A 20,220-nucleotide genomic window follows, 5' to 3' on the forward strand; every position below is an offset into this window, starting at 1 on the left:
TAATATGGAGTGTCGCTTGCCTGATGATAAGTTGCTGGAGATGAGAGAGTTGGTGGCGAGTGCGCTGCGCAGGAAGAAAATACAGTTGCGGGACTTGCAATCCTTGTTGGGGCATTTGAATTTTGCTTGTAGGATTATGCCCATGGGGCGGGTGTTTTGCAGGCGATTGGCAAGTGCTACCGCAGGGGTGCATTCCCCTCATCATTTCATTAGGTTGTCGGCGGAGTTGAAAGCTGACTTGTTGGTGTGGGGGGAGTTTTTGCAGACCTATAATGGGCGGTCGGTGCTCATGTATCAGCCGGTGTCTAGTGTGGACTTGGAGCTGTATACTGATGCGTCAGGTGCTTGTGGATTTGGGGCTTATTTCCAGGGGCAGTGGTGTGCAGGAGTTTGGCCAGATGCTTGGCATGAATGTGGTTTTGTCCGTAACTTGGCTCTGCTGGAATTGTTCCCGATTGTGGTGGCGGCGGAGTTGTGGGGGGATTGTCTGCGGGACCGGAGAGTGCGTTTCGTATGTGACAATCTGGGTGTCGTTCAGGCTGTTAATGCGCAGACAGCTAATTCTCCGCCAGTCGTGCGGCTATTGTGACATTTAGTTTTGAGAGGTCTGATGTTGAATGCGCATTTTGTGGCAGTGCATATTCCTGGGGTGCTGAATTCTGTGGCTGATTCCCTTTCTCGTCAACAGTGGGACAGGTTTCGTCTGCTGGCGCCGGGGGCGGAGTCTCATGGCCTGCCTTGTCCAGAGCATCTGTGGAAGGTGGTGTGACAATGGCGATGTCGCTCGTGGAAAGGTCGGTTAGTGCGGTTACGTGGCAGAGGTACAGTGCGGTATGGCAGGTATGGGAGGCGTTGTTGGAAAATGCGCAGGCAGGTATTGCAGATCGGCAGGCGTGTTTGCTGTATTTTATAGGAAAGGCGTACAGTGAGGGGTCGTCTGCAGCAACGGTCGCTCGGAGTTTGTCGGCCTTGGCTTTTTGGTTCAAGAAGAAAGGTGAGGAGGACGTGACTAAGTCCTTTCTGGTGCGGCAGGCAATGAAGGGTTTCAGGAGGGGTTCCGCGGTTAGGGATCTCAGGAAGCCGGTGTCATTTGAGCTGTTGGTAGCGATTTGTGATTTGTTGAGGGAGGTTTGTGTTTCAGCATTTGAAGTACGGCTATTTACACTGGCCTTTTCTTTGGCTTTCTTTGGGGCGTTCTGGATATCGGAGTTGGTGTCGGCCAGTAAGAGTGTGGCAGGGGGTTTATTGTACGCTGATGTGGATTTGGATGGCTCCTGCCTTTCTTGTTTGCTCCGTAGATCTAAGACAGATCAGGAGGGAAGAGGTTTTGTGGTGCGCTTGTATGAGTTACCTGGGTCGCGGGGGTGCCCGGTCCGCGGTTTTCGGGAGTTTGTTGCGGTGAGGCCTGAGGGCCCGGCATCCTTGTTGGTTCATGCAGACGGGCTGTCTCTGTCAAAATTCCAGTTTTCACAGGTGTTCAAAAAATGTATCCTGTTGTCTGGCAGAGGTGGAGCAGGTTTTAGCTCTCATTCTTTTAGAATTGGCGCAGCTACGGAAGCAGCTCGGTGGGGTTTATCCCCGGCGATGGTTAAGAAGATCGGTAGGTGGGAGTCAGACCGATATAGGTTGTATGTGCGGCCTCATTTGCTGTGAGGCGGTGGAGATAAGATGTGCTGGAGGTGGATATGGAGTAGTTACGTTGTTGTTTTGTGTTGTTTTAGGTGCAGGTCCCTGCTTGATTTGGATCATGGGGCACTCCTACGTGCACTGGGGAGGTGTGCGTGCAGATGTTCGTCCGGCCGGACGGCAGTTGGGCATGGATCACGCAGAAGTGCAGGTCAGATGGTTGGGCCTGCGGGGCATGCTGTGGTGTAGGCTGCTACCAGAGGTACAATTTTATGCGGGTTTGGACAGGGCGCCGGATATCTTAGTGGTGCACCTTGGCGGCAATGATTTGGGCATTCGGTCGTCCAGGGATTTAGTGAGGGATGTGAAGATTGACCTTTTGCGGTTGTGGTCGGCGTTCCCAGGAGTGGTTATTGTATGGTCTGATATTGTGGCTCGCAAGGTGTGGCGGCAGGCACGTTCCGTACATAGCTTAAACAAAGCGCGAGCAAAGGTCAACAAGGTAGTTGGCAGATTTGTGGCACGCAATGGCGGTGTTGTGGTGCGGCATAAGGAGTTGGAGGGCAGAGAGGTAGGTTTCCTCAGGGCGGATGGTGTTCATCTAAACGAGGTGGGTCTGGATATGTGGACCCTGGACATTAAGGAGGGCATGGAGAAAGCCCTGCAGTTGTGGAGGGACAATCATGTGTAAGGGGTCACACATGATTGTCGTGGCGGTAGGAGGAGGGGTCTTTGGAGGCACGGAATGGTAAGAAGGAGAAGCAACAATGGAGATTGTTGCAAGAGAACTCGGGGCGTTTAACCCGGGATAGTATTGGAGGGGCTGGGGAGTGGTTACCCAGCTCATATATATTCCTGATGGGCAGGGTCCCCAGGAAGGGAGAGAGAGGTCTTGGACATGGTTGGTGCCCTCGGGTCAGGTGCAGAACGGCTGTAGGGTAAGGGGTCCAGACCTAATAAGGAAACGATGGAGTTTAATGATTGAAGTGCCTTCAAGGATCCTTTATCTGGAGTTGGGAAATAGAGCAGGATGTTATCATGGAGTTATGATGTGTTTATGGTTATGCTCTTTTTCAGAAAAAAGGTGTGTTTAATAAATGGCTGCTGTGGCCTTTACACCAAAATTCATGTGTGGTCTCTTATTGGGGTTTGGGGTGTAAGGTCGTAGATAGCGGAAGCATCAAACATACCTTAAGTCATGTCTGATATTGTTTTGTTTCATGTTCCCTCTAAATTGTAAAGTGCTGCCTAATATGTTGGCGCTATATAAATAGATATTATTATACAGTATACACTCATATATATATAACACTACAGAAATTGTAGAGGGCTGTTGAGGAGAATTTCGCCTTGTTCGCTAATTTGCTTGTCTCTATATAAATCTGCTGCCGTTTTTTCGTTATTCCTGCTATAAGCAACTAGATTTTTGTGCCTTCGATAATAAATGAGTCTAAAAGTGCATTCACAGCCGACCACGGCCATTTTCCTCTCCGGTTTGTTTTTTTTTTTTGGAGTGAGAAGATGAATTTTGGAAATCTTAGATCACAATTGGCGCCTTTGTGGATGCAACTTTTTGTCCTGAGCAATAGAGCAATATTCCCCAAAATCAGATGTAAATGTGGCCAATGTTGTTGTAGGGGGGGGGGGGGGGGGTTCTCAGCTGGACGCCCTGGATCTTGAAGTTTGTGTGGCCCAGGCTGAGGAGGGTTAATGATTGGATGTGGCAGCTGCGCTCTTTCTTATCCACTTCTCTTTATTTTGCAGCATGTGCGGAGTCCGTCCCTGTATTGATGGGATGTTTTCAGGTAACGTACGTTGTGGGATGAATAACTGGCAGTGACGGCTCAGCGGACGTATACGTCAGTGTGAATTGTGACCTCAGTCAGGGGTTTCTGTTATTTAAGCAGTCTGCAATAAGTGAATTCAATAACTATAGGAGACCGGTCAGACAGATCCACCGCACCTGAAGAACAGAGTCATCCACAGTTAATTGTACGTAACCTTAATGATCTAGATCCAGTTCACACAGGTCAGTGACAGCCACAATATCATCATGTGGTGGAAGATGTGTCAATGATGAGCTGCGATACTGGACCCTGCCGATCACTGCTGACGTTTTCTCTATAAATAAGGATGAGGTGACGTGGGATGTTGTATCCCAGCTTCCGGGTGTGAGGGGAGCAGGAGGTGTCAGTGACCATAGGGGGCGACATGTGACACGTGTCTGTTACGTGGCGGGGGAATGAGTTACACATTTTTTTTTTTGTCTCTGATTTCAGTGGCATTATGCATCGGGCCAATGGCGAGAGACGTGGACAGTCTGGTGCTGACCATGAAGGCTTTATGGTGCGACGAGATGTTTCATCTTGACCCAAGTGTTCCTCCAATTTATTTCAATGAGAAGGTAGTGAGATGAAATTATGTTCTATATGAAAGGGGTCCATGGGGAGGATGAGGAGTGGTGGGGGGCGGGGACCCTGAAGATACAATGATGGGGCTTCCCGGAGTAGATGGGTATTTTTTCTTTATGTAATATCGTTACTTTGTGATCTCTTTAGTATTTCCTAAACCTCCCCTGCCCTGTGTTCTGCAGACGTTCTCCTTCGTCACACCTCTCCGCATCGGATACTATCAGGAGGATGGCTTTTTTCAGCCCAATCCCAGTATGAGACGAGTTCTCCTAGAGACCAAGCAGCTTCTGGAGGAGGCCGGGCACCAGGTGAGGAGGACACGGGTCATTCCATTCATGTTACAGGTTTATGTATATGGGGTTACAACACCCTCATCAGACACAACATACCCGAATCGGAACTATTCACTGCTACAACACTACTATGGTCATCACTGTACACACATTGCTATAAGACTACTATGGTCATCACTGGGGCAGACATTGCTATGAGACTACTATGGTCCTCACTGGAGCAGACATTGCTATGAGACTACTATGGTCATCACTGGGGCAGACACTACTATGGTCATCACTGGAGCAGACACTGGTTGGACACTACTATGGTCATCACTGGGGCAGACCTTGCTATGACACTACTATGGTCATCACTGTAGCAGACACTGCTATGAGACTACTATGGTCATCACTGGGGCAGACACTACTATGGTCATCACTGGAGCAGACAATTGGTTTAATAATTACTCGTTCAGGAGTCCCCAAAGAGCAATCATGGGGAATGGGAAGTCGGGGGATGGAAGGACAACTGACTACACTGGGCCTGATAAGCGCTGCCTGCTCCTGGTCCTCATACAACTGGACGGAACACCCACAAAGCTGATAACTGGTGATCCACTCATATTTTGGGTTATATTTACCACCATTAAAGCCTCGTTAATTAATCTCTTAATAGTCAACAGTTCTGTATTCAGGGATTTTGGAGAAGCTGAAGATTTGTTTTCTCATGTGACTGTTCCAGACTGGGTGAGGGGGTCCCGGTGCTCAGGAAGTCCCGGATACATGGGCGCGCTTTATCTGCAGCCTCCAGACTTAAGGCACCCGCACTTCATGGAGACATTCATCTCCGATATCTCTTACTTGTTTGTGACCATAAATTATTTCGTTTTTCTATTTGTCCTCAGCTCATCCCATTTAACCCCCCGCGGGTGGACAACATGTTGGAGATATTCTTTAAGCTGCTGCTTGGAGACGGAGGGAGAATTCTCGCAGACAAGTTGTATGTGTTTTGTATATGTTCGGGGGTCATACACTGGGGTTCACATACGTTTAGGGTAAGGTGCTTATGTAGATGCGTTTGGGTGGAGAGTCTTCTTCCTGGGACAAAGCCGCCATTTTATTACTAGAGGCCGATGCCATTATGGAGCAGCAGAAGGATCTTGTAAAACAGCCCTGATATCATGTCCAACATCACTGAAGAAAAGATGGCTGGATGATGTAACGAATCTACAGGCTACGTCCCATATCACCGCCACAGAGCACCCCACATGTGTCAGGGTCATCCACATAACCTCCCTGTATCTTCTATTCCCGTCAGTGAGCAGAACATTGTGGACCCCAATCTGGAGGAGTCTCTTCTTCTCCTTAGGATGCCGAGCGCGGTCAAGAGGTTGCTTGCCCTCATTCTCCGGCCTGTTGTGAGTAGACGCAGGAAGTCTGAGGGAAATGTAGACACTTTTGATGGCGACGTTCCCAGTTGTTATTACTACAGTGGAAATTCTCCTTCATGATTAGCACAGGAACACATGAACCCTCCCCTATAGTGGCAGCCCCATCCCGCAGCTTATATACCAGCTTCATCATATTTAATACAACACAGCAGCACAATATTACATTAGTTATAAAAGGCTCCTGATAGGACCATAAAAAATAATCGTCTAATAAAATGTGAAAATCACAATGAACAATATTTATTCAATGGAAAGAGTCCTAAAAAGTAATCGGTGCACACGTATTAATCATCCTCGTAACAACCCGCGCAATAAACGTGTTATTAAAGGTGAACCGCGCACGCTTATGTACCTGAAGGGGATGCCTAAAAATTCTGCAACTATCCCACAAAAACAAATCCCTCACAGAGTGACACTCAAAAAGAAATATGTTTGACGGAAAGCGGGCACAATGAAAAACGTTCCTGCCGTCATGAACACAGCAATGGGCTTGGTCCTTAAGACCCCCGCACACGGTCCAGTATTACGGCTACGGCCAGCCGCAGAGAGACATCCACATTTGCGGGCCATACTCCCATTATAAAGTATGTAAGCGCGGTCCATAAACAAAAATCAAAAATAGAACATGTCCTATTTCCGGAAGTTTTCTCCAGCCCGGACCCATTCCCGTACATATACAGGAACGTGTCCGTCGTCTATAGAAATGAGTGAGTCCGTAATTACGGATATAATCTACGGTCATGTGCATGGGTCCTATGGGGTTAATAATTGGAAGCAAAGATGTTAAAAAAAAAAAACACAGCGGGCCTAAAAATTGTGGTGATGATGATTATATTAATGGTGATGATATTGATATGAATATGTGATTAGCAGTGGGAGGGGCCTTAGTACCAGTGGGATGGGCCTCGTTACTGGCACTTTTCTAATCTTTTTCATAATTTTCCTGTAACTGAATCACGTTATTTTGCTTTGCAGTTTCCCAGGATTTCCAGGACCATAAATTCAGCATGTGGAGCAAGGTGAGACCCGTCCTGTTATATCCATTCAAATGTTCACACCCGTCCTTGTACTTCTGACCTCGCACTCCGCACGCACTCCTCCTCCTCCTCATATTCATCCTCACACACTCCTCCTCATATTCATCCTCACGCACTCCTACTCTTGCACTCCTCCTCATATTCATCCTCACGCACTCCTCCTCCTCATATTCATCCTCACGCACTCCTCCACAAGCACACCTCATATTCATCCTCACGCACTCCTCCACACGAACACCTCATATTCATCCTCACGCACTCCTCCTGCTATTCATTCTCACGCACTCCTCCTCACACACTCCCTCATATTCATCCTCACGCACTCTTTCTCGTGCACCCATCCTCACGTACTCCTCCTCACACACACATCCTCATATTCATCCTCACACACTCCTCCTCATATTCATCCTCACACACTCCTCCTCACGCACTCCATCTCATATTCATCCTCACGCAGTCCCTCATACTCCTCCTTACACACTCCTCCTTACGTACTCATCCAAATATTCATCCTCACGCACTCCTCCTCACGCACTCCTCCTAATATTCATCCTCACACACTCCTCCTCACGCACTCCTCCTCATATTCCTCCTCATGCACTCCTCCTCATATTCATCTTCACGCACTCCTCCTCACGCACTCCATCTCATATTCAACCTCACGCACTCCTCCTCATATTCATACTCACGCAGTCCCTCACATTCATCCTCACACACTCCTCCTCACGCACTCCTCCTCATATTCATCCTCACGCAGTCCCTCATACTCCTCCTTACGCACTCCTCCTTACGTACTCCTCCAAATATTCATCCTCGCGCACTCCTCCTAATATTCATCCTCACGCACTCCTCCTCGCGCACTCCTCCTAATATTCATCCTCACACACTCCTCGCGCACTCCTCCTAATATTCATCCTCACACACTCCTCCTCATGCACTCCTCCTCATATACCTCCTCACGCACTCATCCTCATATTAATCCTCACGCACTCCTCCTCACGCGCTCATCTTCATATTCATCTTCATGCACTGGTCCTCGCGCACTCCTCTTCTCGCACGCATGCACTCTTCTCCGCACGCACTCCTCTCCTTTTCTCGCACTTCTCCGCACGCACTCCTCCTCTTCTCGCACTTCTCCGTACGCACTCCTTTCCTCTTCTCGCACTTCTCCGCACGCACTCCTCTCCTCATATTCATCCTCGCGCACTCCTCCTCATATTCATCCTCGCACACTCCTCCTCATATTCATCCTCGCGCACTCCTTCTCGTGCACTCCTCCTCATATTCATCCTCGCGCACTCCTTCTCGCGCACTCCTCCTCATATTCATCCTCGCGCACTCCTTCTCGCGCACTCCTCCTCATATTCATCCTCGCGCACTCCTTCTCGCGCACTCCTCCTCATATTCATCCTCACGCACTCCTTCACGCATTCATCCTCACGTACTGCTCCTAGCGCCCCTCTTCCCACACACGCATGCACTCCTCCTCATATTCATCCTCACGCACTCCTCCTCATATTCATCCTCACACACTCCTCCTCATATTCATCCTCACGCGCTCATCCTCATATTCATCCTCACGCGCTCCTCCTCACGCGCTCATCCTCACGCACTCCGCCTCACGCGCTCATCCTCATATTCATCCTCACGCACTCCGCCTCACGCGCTCATCCTCATATTCATCCTCGCCCTCCGCCTCACGCGCGCATCCTCATATTCATCCTCACGCACTCCGCCTCACGCGCTCATCCTCATATTCATCCTCACGCACTGCTCCTCGTGCCCCTCTACGCACACACTCCTCATATTCCTCCTCACGCACTGCTCCTCGTGCCCCTCTACGCACACACTACTCCTCATATTCCTCATCACGTACTCCTCCTCATCTTCAGAATAAAAACCTAAAATTTGAGTCAAAACCATGCTTATACTGATAAAATATATCATTTTATTGGTACAAAATATAAAAAAACACACATTAAAATCAAAGATGATGACCACAGTGTGAAGCAGATGTGGCCAGACAGTTGTCAATAGTTGGATAATAAATAAACATATGTGTTTTGGAAGTATCAGGAGTAAGGCTTGGAGTAACTGCAAGCATGAAAGCACATTCAGTGCTCTACATAATGTATGAGATATATAAAGCCAGGAGACATGTCATGTGTTCTAGATAATATGCAGAGTCCCAAGTTTGAGTAATCATTTGAAGGCAAAGATGCAGTCAACACCAGACCCAAATAAATGGTTACATAACAAGTATATGTGGATATATAGTATAAGCAACTTACCCATAGATTTGTTCTGTCTGGCGTCACACCCGACTTACGTTTCGCCTGAGAGCCTTCGTCTGGGGGTCCTCATATTCATCTTCGCGCTCTCCTCCCCGCGTGCTCATCTTCGCGCTCTCCTCCCCGCGTGCTCATCTTCGCGCTCTCCTCCCCGCGTGCTCATCTTCGCGCTCTCCTCCCCGCGTGCTCATCTTCGCGCTCTCCTCCCCGCGTGCTCATCTTCGCGCTCTCCTCCCCGCGTGCTCATCTTCGCGCTCTCCTCCCCGCGTGCTCATCTTCGCGCTCTCCTCCTGCTTAACATTTTGAGGTATTTGTCTTCAGTGGCACAAACTGGGCACAACATATTGTGCACTAAAATGGCATATCAGCGGAAAAATTTATTTTTACTTTGCATCATCCGCTATGCATTAATTTCCTATGCAAAAACACGTTGGGTCAAAATGCTCACTGCACCCCTTAATATGCCCTACTTTAGTAGTTTCCAAGATAGGGGTCACAACTTCGGGGTTTGTTTTACTATTGGACCTCAGAGCCCTGCAATTGTGGGCCACTGCTGTGAAAATAACCAAAACAGGCCTCAAATGCGCATGTTGCTCTTCACTTCTGAGCCCTGTCATATGTCCAGGCAAATGATAAATTCCTTGAGGGGTATAGTTTCGAAAATTGTGCCACTTTTTGGGGCTTCCACTGCACTCTGGCACCTCAGGGTTTTGTAAATGCGACATTGCGCCCAAAAATCAAATCAGCAAAATCGGCATGCCAAATAGCGCTCCTACCTTTCTGAGCCCTGCAATGTGCCCAAACAGCAGTTTATGATCACATATGGGGTAATGCCGTACTCGGGAGAAGTTGTTTTACAAATTTTGTGCGGCTTTTTCTCCTTTATGCCTTGTGGAAATGAAAAAAAATGCAACATTTTAGTGTAAAAAATGTTGATATTCATTTTCACTTCCTAAATCCACTAAGTTCAGCAAAAAACCTGTGGGGTCTAAATGCTCACTATATCCCTCGATAAATTCCTTGAGGGCTTTAATTTCCAAAATTGGGTCACTTTTGGGGGTTTTCACTGTTTTGGTCCCTCAGGGGCTTTGCAAATGCAACAGGACACCCAAAACCGATTCCAGCAAAACTTGAGCTTCAAAAGCCAAATAGCGCTCCTTGCCTTCTGAGCCCCGCCGTGTGTCCAAAAAGCAGTTTATTACCACATATGGGATATTGCCATAATCGGGAGAAATTGCTCTTCAAATGTTGGGGTGCTTTTTCTCCGTTATTCCTTATAAAAATTGAATGTCCACGTTTTATCCGAAAAAATGTAAGTTTTAATGTCACATCATAATTGCACTAGATTCTGAAAAAAAACCCCAGTGGAGTCAAAATGCCAACTATACCCCTAGATTAATTCCTTGGGAGTGTAGTTTCCAAAATGGTGTCTTTTTGAGGGTTTTCGCACAACCAGACCTTTTCAAACCTGAGATGGCACCTAAAATATTTTCTAATAGAAAGGAGGCCCCAAAATCTACTAGGTGCTCCCTTACTTCTGAGGCCAGTGTTTCAGTCCAGTCCCACTAGGGCCACATGTGGGATATTTCTAAAAACTGCAGAATTTGGGCAATAAATATTGAGTTGCGTTCCTTGGGTAAAACTTTCTGTGTTACAGGGGAAAAAATATTCCAAATGCATTTCGGCAAAAATAAATAAATTTTGTAAATTTCGCCTCCACTTTGCTTTAATTCCTGTGAAACGCCTAAAGGGTTAAAATACTTTCTGAATGCTGTTTTAAATACTTTGAGGGGTGCAGCATTTACATATTGGGGATTTATGGGGACTTTCTAATATATAAGGCCCTCAAAGCCACTTCACAACTGAACTGGTCCCTGAAAAAATAGCCTTTTGAAGTTTTCTTGAAGATGTGAGAATTTGCTGCTAAAGTTGTAAACCTTGTGACGTCCTAGAAAAATAAAACAATGTTTATAATTGCATAGTTTTTTGAAGTAGAGATATGGGGATGTGAACAAGTAACTATTACGTGTGATTATTACTGTCCGCCATACAAGTAGATACATGAAAATTTCGAAAAATGCAAATTTTTGCTAATTTTCTCTAAATTTTGGTGTTTTTCACACATGAATCTTGAACTTATCGTCCTATTTTTTTTTTTTTTACTAACCTAAAGTCCAATGTGTAACGAGAAAAGAATCTTCGAATCACTTAGATAAGTAAAAGCATTCCCACGTTATTACCACATAGAGACACGTCAGATTTGAAAACCTAGGCTGTGTCCACAAGGGGTTAAAGAATAAATGAAGAGCTATTATGTCGTGGTCACTATTCCCTAGGTGACCCCCAACCTGATATTCTGTCCGGCCTATTGGTTAAAATTTAGGTCTAGAAGGGCTGCCCTCTTGTCGAGTCTTACACTCCCCCCCTCATGTACCCATGTCCACATACGCCCATTTTCAGACTAATCCCCATAAACTCATCCTCTTCCTCATACACATACACCATCTTCACACTCCTCCTCATACACCCATCCTCATATACACAACTCCTCAAACACCTTGCCTCATACTTATCCTCACCCCCCATACACCCATCGTTGTCCTCCTACACCCATCATTGTCCTTCAACACACATCCTCATAATCTTCCTCACCCTCATAGACCCATCATGGTCCTCCTACACCCATCCTCCTATTCTTCCTCACCTCCATACACCCATTGTTGTCCTCCTACTTCAATCCTCCTACACCCATTATTGTCTTAATCCCCTCCATACACCCATCGTAGTCCTCCTGCACACATCCTCATACTCTTCCACACATCCTCACACCCATTGTTGTCCTCCTGCACCCATCCTCGTACTCCTCCTCACACCCATCGTTGTCCTCCTACATCCATCCTCATACTCATCCTCACACCCATCGTTGTCCTCCTACACTCATACTCATCCACACACCCATCCTAGTCCTCCTACACCCATCCTCATCCTCACACCCATTGTTGTCCTCCTACAACTATTGTGCATTATTAATGTGTTTGTACCACTCTTTCCCATCTAGGTCTGTGAAGGATCATTGGGCGCATCACATAGAGCTGCAGGTACAGAATGTAACAGTAAATAAGACACGCACGGACAGCATTTCTCTGTTCAGCTCCTTTTAAGGTGCAAGTTCACACCTAGTAAATCTACACACATAACCAAACACTGCGTAACTAGCAACGTCTTCCCTCATTCCCATTATGGAATCACTGTAATGTTAAGTGGGAGCGACCAAATAATAGGGAAAGAACACAAGGCGTTGACACGCTGCACAAAAGTCAAACTGGATTTTCTCTCCGCTGCCTGCTCTAGAACCCCTACAAATATATAACATTTCACCCCATTGCTTATATAACAGATGTGGCCCCATTACATATAACAGATGTGGCCCCATTACATATAACAGATGTGGCCCCATTACATATATAACTGATGTGGCCCTCATTACATATATAACTGATGTAGCGCCCATGTTCCTCCAGGATTACCGGACAGAATTCATCAGTGAATGGCGGAAGTTGAGTCTGGACGTGGTTCTCTGTCCCATGTTGGGTCCAGCCTTCAATACTGGCTATGCGGGGAGACTGCTCGGTAAATATATGGTCCCTGTTGTCAGGAGCTACTGCACATATAATGGCTGTACAATGTTACAGGTGCCCGTGTAGTTTACTACAGTAACTGTGATAGACATGGTGCGAGGGGCCATGGATCCCCCTGGTTCGGGGCCCAGTTGCAACTGAGACCCCTATATCTACTCCACTGCCGGAACGTTGCTCTGTAGACGGTTCTTACTTATTGATTTGTTCTCTGTTACCTCTGAAGCTGCCGTGTGTGGAAACCTAAAGGGCAGATGTACAAGAGACCAGAGAACCACTGAATCTGGGGACTACAACCCCCTCCATCCTCACACACCGGCACCAGAGCAATGTGGAGGCAATCCACAGAATCCCAGACACAATCCCAGAAGATCTGAGAGTCCACGCCTGCCCTGGCATGTGGAGACACAGAGAGGTCCAGGCTTGTTAAGTAACAAAACCAGGAATGGTGCCGCAGAACTGATGAGGTCCCACTTATGTCTCCCCCAGGTGCAGTCTCCTACACCATGCTCTACAACCTTCTAAATTTTCCGGCTGGAGTTGTCCCTGTTGGTTCGGTCACTGCAGAAGATGAGGAGGAACTGAAGCATTACAGGGGCTACGGCAATGACCCCTGGGACAAGTTCTTCAAAAAGGTGAATATCAGGGCAGCATGCATGAGATGGGGTGGCACTGGGAAAGGCCCATATACCTGATGGGAGTATTTGTCCTGCTTGTCTGCTGGTAACTCTTGGGGCAGATCCTGGGTCCTATGGGTGGCCAGATAACTCTCCTTTAGGAGCTACAATTATGGCTGGCTCTCACTCAGGAGCCTTGGCCATGGAAGCAGAGACGCATGCTCTACAACAAATGCTCCCGCTGCCAATGATCCCTGTATTATTGGTGCCAGCTTGGAGGTATTCTACATGGTAATGTCCATGTAGAAGTGTAGGCACAATCGTAGTACCAGTACAGAAATAAGATCAGCCCGACCACACAGAATTATCCATAAATTGTGTCCCACGTAGCAGTGACCATAATATAGGTGTACAACAAAGCCTAATACTAATGTGCCAGTCACAGTGCCCCCATAGCACTCTCACCGGCTCCAGGGTCCTGCTATGTACGCCTATGTTAGTAATGGGGTGGGAGGGTCAGGAATGGGGCACAAGATCCCAGTGTGGCCCCCTGCCATAAATGATGTGTGGGGCGGGCAAGCTCTCTTGGTGCCCAGGGTTACTAAAATGTGACACCCCCCTCAGTCTCCGCATGATACCTGTCATATGCTATTAGCCCTGATTAACTCCGTAACTTCCACATCCGAGAAGCAGGTGTGGTATCATACAATGTCGCTCCAACACAGTGGAGATTTATTTTTTTCATGCAACCCCCATAATGGAGCTCTAGGCAACGGCCTACTCTGCCTTCCCTGTGACTCTTTGTACGTGTTGTCTCTGCAGGCTGTTGAAGGCGGGGTGGGTCTGCCCTTGTCTGTCCAGTGTGTGGCCCTCCCCTATCAGGATGAACTCTGCCTGCGCCTCATGAAGGAGATTGAGACCTTGAGCAGCCGCCACTGCAAGGGATAAGAGGGAAGCACATCCGGAGCGTGGAGCAGCGGCTGAAGGTTTTATAGCTGAACTTCATCTCTAGAGCTTAACTCTTTCTATTCCACTTCCTGTGGGGGAGGGGGTTGTTGGTCGCTGACTACTCGAGCTCAGCTCTCAGGTGATCTGTTACCAGAATGAAGCAGCCACTGAAGTTCATAGATGTGAATGTTATACAGCATCTCTCCTGAATATTTGATGCAGTGTTTCCGGAGATCGTTGATCGTGTGTGTGAATAATAACTGATGATGAGTATGAAAGATGAACATGCATGATAAGCGATGATAGATATGGATGATGACTGATGATGGACATGGATGATGGACACGAATGAAAACTGATGATCTTGGTTGAACTTGATGGACATGTGTCTTTTTTCAGCCGTACTAACTATGTAACTATATAACTATGTAACTATGGATGTTGATGAATATGCTTATGAGGCACTGGGAAAAAAGGGTGACTGCCACCATGGCGTGTAGTTACAATGCTATGTTTGAGCATACAAGTGGTGCTTGATAGTTTGTGATCCCTTTTGGAATTTTCTATATTTCCACATATATTTGACCTAAAACTACATGAGATTTCACACAAGTCTTAGAAGTGGATAAAGAGAATCAAATCACACAAATAAGTCAACAATATTAGACCTGGTCATTTATCTATAGAAGAAAATGATCCAATATTTGGGAGTGGCAAAAGTATGTGAAGGACAAGATGAAGGTGACATTAGAGTCGGGTATTTTTAACCCATGGGATGACAATCCGGTGTGAGCGGGCGACCTGTTCTATGTAAAAACCCGGGATCTATCACTCTCATCATCACAACACATGAGCATGACACAAAGAAGGAGATTTCTGAGGTGCTCAGGAGAAGACTTGTTGCTGCTGGAGAAGGTGTCAAAACCATCTCTACAGAGTTCAGACTCCACAATCCACAGTCAGAGAGATTATGTACAAATGGAGGCAATTCAAGACCATCATTACCCTCCCCCGGAGTGATCGACCAACAAAGATCAGGCCAAGAGCGAGGCATATAATAGTCCGCAAGGTCACAAAGGAACCCAAGGAAATCTCTAAGCAACTGAAGATCTTTCTCATATCAGCTGATGTTAATGTACATGAGTCCCCCATCCGGAGGACCATGACCAACAATGGTGTGCATGGCAGCAGAGCAGGGAGAACGCCGCTGCTCTCCATATTGGTGGTGGTGGTGGTTGTGGTGGTATTCTGGTTTGGGACTGTTTTGCTGCATCTGGGCCAGGACGGCCGCCGTCATTATAAAACAATGAATTATTCCAGCAAATTCTAAGGAAAAATGTCAGGACGTCTGTTCATCAGCTGAATCTCAAGAGATCGTGGGTCATGCAGCAAGACAACGGCCCTCAGCACACACGTCGCTCTACCAGGGAATGGTTAAGGAAGAAGAAAGTGAAAGTTGTGGAATGGCCAAGTCAAAGTCCTGACCGTAATCCAATAGAAATGTTGTGGAAGGACCTGAAGCGAGGAGTTCATGGGAGGAAACCACCAACATAGCAGAGGTGAAGCTGTATTGTACAGGGGAATGGGCTCAAATCCTCCCAGCCGATATGGAGGACTGATCAACAATTACGGGAGACGTTTAGATGCTGCACAAGGCGTCACACCGGACACAGAGCAGAGGTTCACTTACTTTTATCGCTCACAGATATTGAATCATTTTCGTCAATAGATAGATGACCAAGTCTAATATTGACTCATTTGTTTGATTTGTTTCTCAACTTTTAAAACTTGTGTGAAAATCTGATGTCGAAAATCCTGAAGGGATCACAAACTTTGAAGCGCCACTGTAGATATGAGGGTGCTGCCAGTGCCGGTTTCCTCGTTAGCGATTGATGGCCATCGCGCCGGGCATCTTGAAGATAAAAGAGCAGGGCGCACGTCGGTACAACCCTCAGTAGTAGAACAGTCGCTCCAGGCTGGAAATTGCTGTCCAGGCTTTACTGTGCTCTATGACAGACTGTTTTCGGGGTTCACACGACCCCTTCAGGTCAGAGGAGACATACATTGTGGGGTTCTGGTTGACGGTTAAACATTCAAAAGGAAAAAGGCGCTAGCAAGCAGACTCTGCTCCGTTCCCCTCCTCCCACTGTGGGGGGGGGGGGGTGAACGTTGCCCTGGAAAAAAACACAAAGTGCAAAATTATTAAATAAATACAATAAGGAAATATTCATTTGTAAAGTTAAAAACACATAAAATAGAAATTCACTGGTTCAATAAATCAATGAATAATAAGTACAAAACCTGGAACATGGTGACGTCCTGATATCCAGAGTAGAGTGTCATGTGGGTGTCTCGCTGTGGAATGATGTATATAATATATATACTATTTATATGTTTCTAGTTACACTCCGGAGATCCACGGTCTTGATCCTGATTGTTCCAGCACGGAGATGACGACTCGGTGGTTCGGCTTCACGTGATATTGTTGCTAGGATACAGAAGAGAAGAAATATGACATCGTAACTGAGAGAACAGGGAGACGGTAAACCGCAATAAAGACGATCTTGTCTCCCCCTATGACTGTATGTCACGGTGTATTGATGTGATCGACTGAATATTGCGCTCAGAACCTTTCAGATTAAACATGAAGACATTGCCACTAAAACGACTAGAAGTCATTCACTTCCTGGGGACGTCTCGTAGATAGACTTTTGTATCTGTAGGGGGATACAGAGAGACCTGGAGAGGGGTGACAGAGGGACCAGGAGGGAGGGGGGACAGAGGGACCTGGAGCGGGATACAGAGAGACCTGGAGGGGGAGGACAGAGGGGCCTGGCTGAGGGGGGGACAGAGGGACCTGGAGGGGGGCAGTCCATCTGTACACCAAATAGAAAAATGTTTGGACGCGTCTGTGAGCTGAATCTCAAGAGATCGTGGGTCATGCAGCAAGACAACGGCCCTCAGCACACAAGTCGCTCTACCAGAGAATGATTAACCCCTTCCCTCTTTAGCCACTTTTCACCTTCCTGACAGAGCCTCATTTTTCAAATCTGACATGTTTCACTTTATGTGGTAATCACACATCGGAATACTTTCACCTATCCAAGTGATTCTGAGTTTTCTCGTGACACATTGCACTTTAAGTTACTGGCAAAATTTGCTCGATATGTTCAGTATTGTGAAAAACACCAAAATTTAGTGAAAAATTGCAAAAATTTGAATTTTTCTCAATTTAAATGTATCTGCTTGTAAGACAGGCAGTTATACCACACAAAATTGTTGCTAATTAACATCCCCCATATGTCTACTTTAGATTGGTATCGTTTTTTGAACATCCTTTTATTTTTCTATGACATCACAAGGCTTAGAACTTTAGCAGCAATTTCTCACATTTTCAAGAAAATTTCAAAAGGCCATTTTTACAGGGGCCAGTTCAGTTGTGAAGTGGCTTTGAGGGCCTTGCATATTAGAAACCCCCAAAAAGTCACCCCATTTTAAAAACTTCACCCCTCAAAGTAGTCAAAACAGCATTTAGAGGTGAAATTTACAAATTTCATATTTTTTTGCAGAAATAAATTTTTAATCCATTTTTTTTGTAACACAGTAAGTTTTACCAGAGACACGCAACGTAATATTTATTGCCCAGGTTCTGCAGTTTTAGGAAATATTCCACATGCGGCCCTAGCGTGCTACTGGACTGAAGCACCAGCCTCAGAAGCAAAGGAGTACCTAGTGAATTTTGGGCCCTTATTTTTATTACAATATATTTTAGGCACCATGTCAGGTTTGAAGGGCTCTTGCGGTGCCAAAACAGTGTAAATCCCCCAAAAGTGACCCCATTCCGAAACTACACACCTCGGAAATTATCTAGGGTATAGTGAGCATTTTGACTGCACATAATTTTTACAGAAATTATTGGAAGTAGGCCGTGAAAATTAATATCCATTTTTTTTTTTTTCAAAGAAAATGTAGGTTTAGCAATTTTATTTCTAATTTCCACAAGGACTAAAGCAGAAAAAGCACCACCAATTTCTCCCGAGTAAAACAATACCCCACATGTGGTCATAAACGGATGTTTGGACCCACGGCAGGGCTTAGAAGGGATGGAGCACCATTTGGCTTTTGGAGTTCACATTTAGCAGGAATGGTTTGCGGAGGCCATGTCACATTTACAAAGCCCCTGAGGAGACAAAACAGTGGAAACCCCCCACAAATGACCCCATTTTGGAAACTATACCCATTGAGGAAATTATCTTGGGGTATAGTGAGCGTTTTGACCCCACAGGTTTTTCACAGAAATTATTGGAAGTAGGCCCTGAAAATAAAAATCTACATTTTTTTTTCAAAGAAAATGTAGGTTTAGCTAATTTTTTCTCATTTCCACAAAGGCTGAAGGAGAAAACGCACCACAAAATTTGTAAAGCAATTTCTTCCGAGTAAAGCAATACCCCACATGTGGTAATAAACGGCTGTTTGAACACACGGCAGGGCTTAGAATGGAAAGAGCACTATTTGGCTTTTGGAGATCACATTTAGAAGGAATGTTTTGCGGAGGCCAGGTCACATTTGCAAAGCCCCGGTGGGGACAAAACAATGAAAATGCCCAAAAAGTGACTCCATTTAGGAAACTACACCCCTTGAGGAATTCATCTAGGGGTGTAGTAAGCATTTAGACCCCATAGATGTTTCATAGAATTTATTAGAATTGGGCAGTGAAAATATAAACCTTTTTCTTCAATAAGACGTAGCTCTAGCGCAAAATTTTTCATTTTCTCAACAAATAAAGGAAAAAAAAGAACCCAACATTTGTAAAGCAATTTCTCCCGAGTATGGCAATACCCCATATGTGGTCATAAACTGCTGTTTGGTCACACGGCAGGGCTCAGAATGGAAGGAGCGTCATTTGGAGTGCAGATTTTGCTGGATTGGTTTCTGGGCGCCTCTGGGACCAAAGCAGTGGAAACCCCCAGAAGTGACCCCATTTTGGAAACTACACCCCTCAATGCATTTACCTAGTGGTGTAGTAAGCATGTTAACCCTGCAGGTGTTTTGTAGAAATTAGTGTGCACTCGATGTTGCAGAGTGAAAATGGGATTTTTTTCATAGATATGCCAATATGTGGTGCCCAGCTTGTGCCACCATAACAAGACAGCTCTCTAATTATTATGCGGTGTTTCCCGGTTTTAGAAACACCCTACATGTGGCCCTAATCTTTTGCCTGGACGTTCGACCAGGCTCAGGAGTGAAAGAGCACCATGCGAAATTGAGGCCTAATTTGGCGATTTACAAAGTCTTGGTTCACAATTGCAGAGGCTCTGATGTGAAATAATAAAAAGAAACCCCTGAGAAGTGACCCCATTTGGCAACTACACCCCTCATGGCATTTATTAAGGGGTGTAGTGAGCATTTTCACCCCACAGGTCTTTTCCATAGATGAATGCGCTGCGGATGGTGCAAAGTAAAAATTTATATTTTTCCCTAGATATGCCATTTCAGTGGCAAATATGTTATGCCCAGCTTATGTCACTGTAGACACACACCCAAAAAAATTGTTAAAAGGGTTCTCCTGGGTATGACTATGCCATATATGTGGAAGGAAACTGCTGTTTGGGCACGCTGTAGGGTTCAGATGGGAGGGAACGCCATTTGGCTTTTGGAGAGCGGATTTGGCTTGGTAGTAGATTTGTTTTGAGTATTGCTGGTGTTTTAATTTATAATGTGGGGGTACATGTAAGCCGGGCAGAGTACATCAGGGGCATAGTCAGGTGGTATAATAATGGGGTAAACAAAATGATCCATAGATGTGTGTTACGCTGTGAAGCAATCCTTTCTGCACAGGCCGGTGTCGCACTGATATATGGCGTCCTTTCTTATCCCCCTTTTAGTCCACACTCTGCACCTTTGCAGTTTGGGGAATTTTGCTGGGAAG

The 20,220-nt window shown here is 46.1% G+C and overlaps 1 protein-coding gene across 1 annotated transcript in view; it reads left to right on the forward strand.

Moving 5' to 3' along the window:
• The window catches only part of LOC142748847 (vitamin D3 hydroxylase-associated protein-like), a 33,881-nt gene extending 16,936 nt beyond the window's left edge, over positions 1-16,945 (forward strand). Inside the window, exons 6-16 of the mRNA XM_075856154.1 lie at positions 3,391-3,431; positions 3,906-4,030; positions 4,220-4,345; positions 5,218-5,312; positions 5,631-5,730; positions 6,739-6,782; positions 12,150-12,189; positions 12,613-12,721; positions 13,216-13,361; positions 14,166-14,329; positions 16,693-16,945. Of these exons, the coding sequence (XP_075712269.1) occupies positions 3,391-3,431; positions 3,906-4,030; positions 4,220-4,345; positions 5,218-5,312; positions 5,631-5,730; positions 6,739-6,782; positions 12,150-12,189; positions 12,613-12,721; positions 13,216-13,361; positions 14,166-14,291 (952 nt within the window). The 3' untranslated portion in view covers positions 14,292-14,329; positions 16,693-16,945. The remainder of the gene's footprint in view (positions 1-3,390; positions 3,432-3,905; positions 4,031-4,219; positions 4,346-5,217; positions 5,313-5,630; positions 5,731-6,738; positions 6,783-12,149; positions 12,190-12,612; positions 12,722-13,215; positions 13,362-14,165; positions 14,330-16,692) is intronic.
• The last annotated feature ends 3,275 nt before the right edge of the window (positions 16,946-20,220 follow it).

The sequence above is a fragment of the Rhinoderma darwinii genome, chromosome 1, assembly GCF_050947455.1.
Source record: "Rhinoderma darwinii isolate aRhiDar2 chromosome 1, aRhiDar2.hap1, whole genome shotgun sequence".
NCBI lineage: Eukaryota > Metazoa > Chordata > Amphibia > Anura > Rhinodermatidae > Rhinoderma > Rhinoderma darwinii.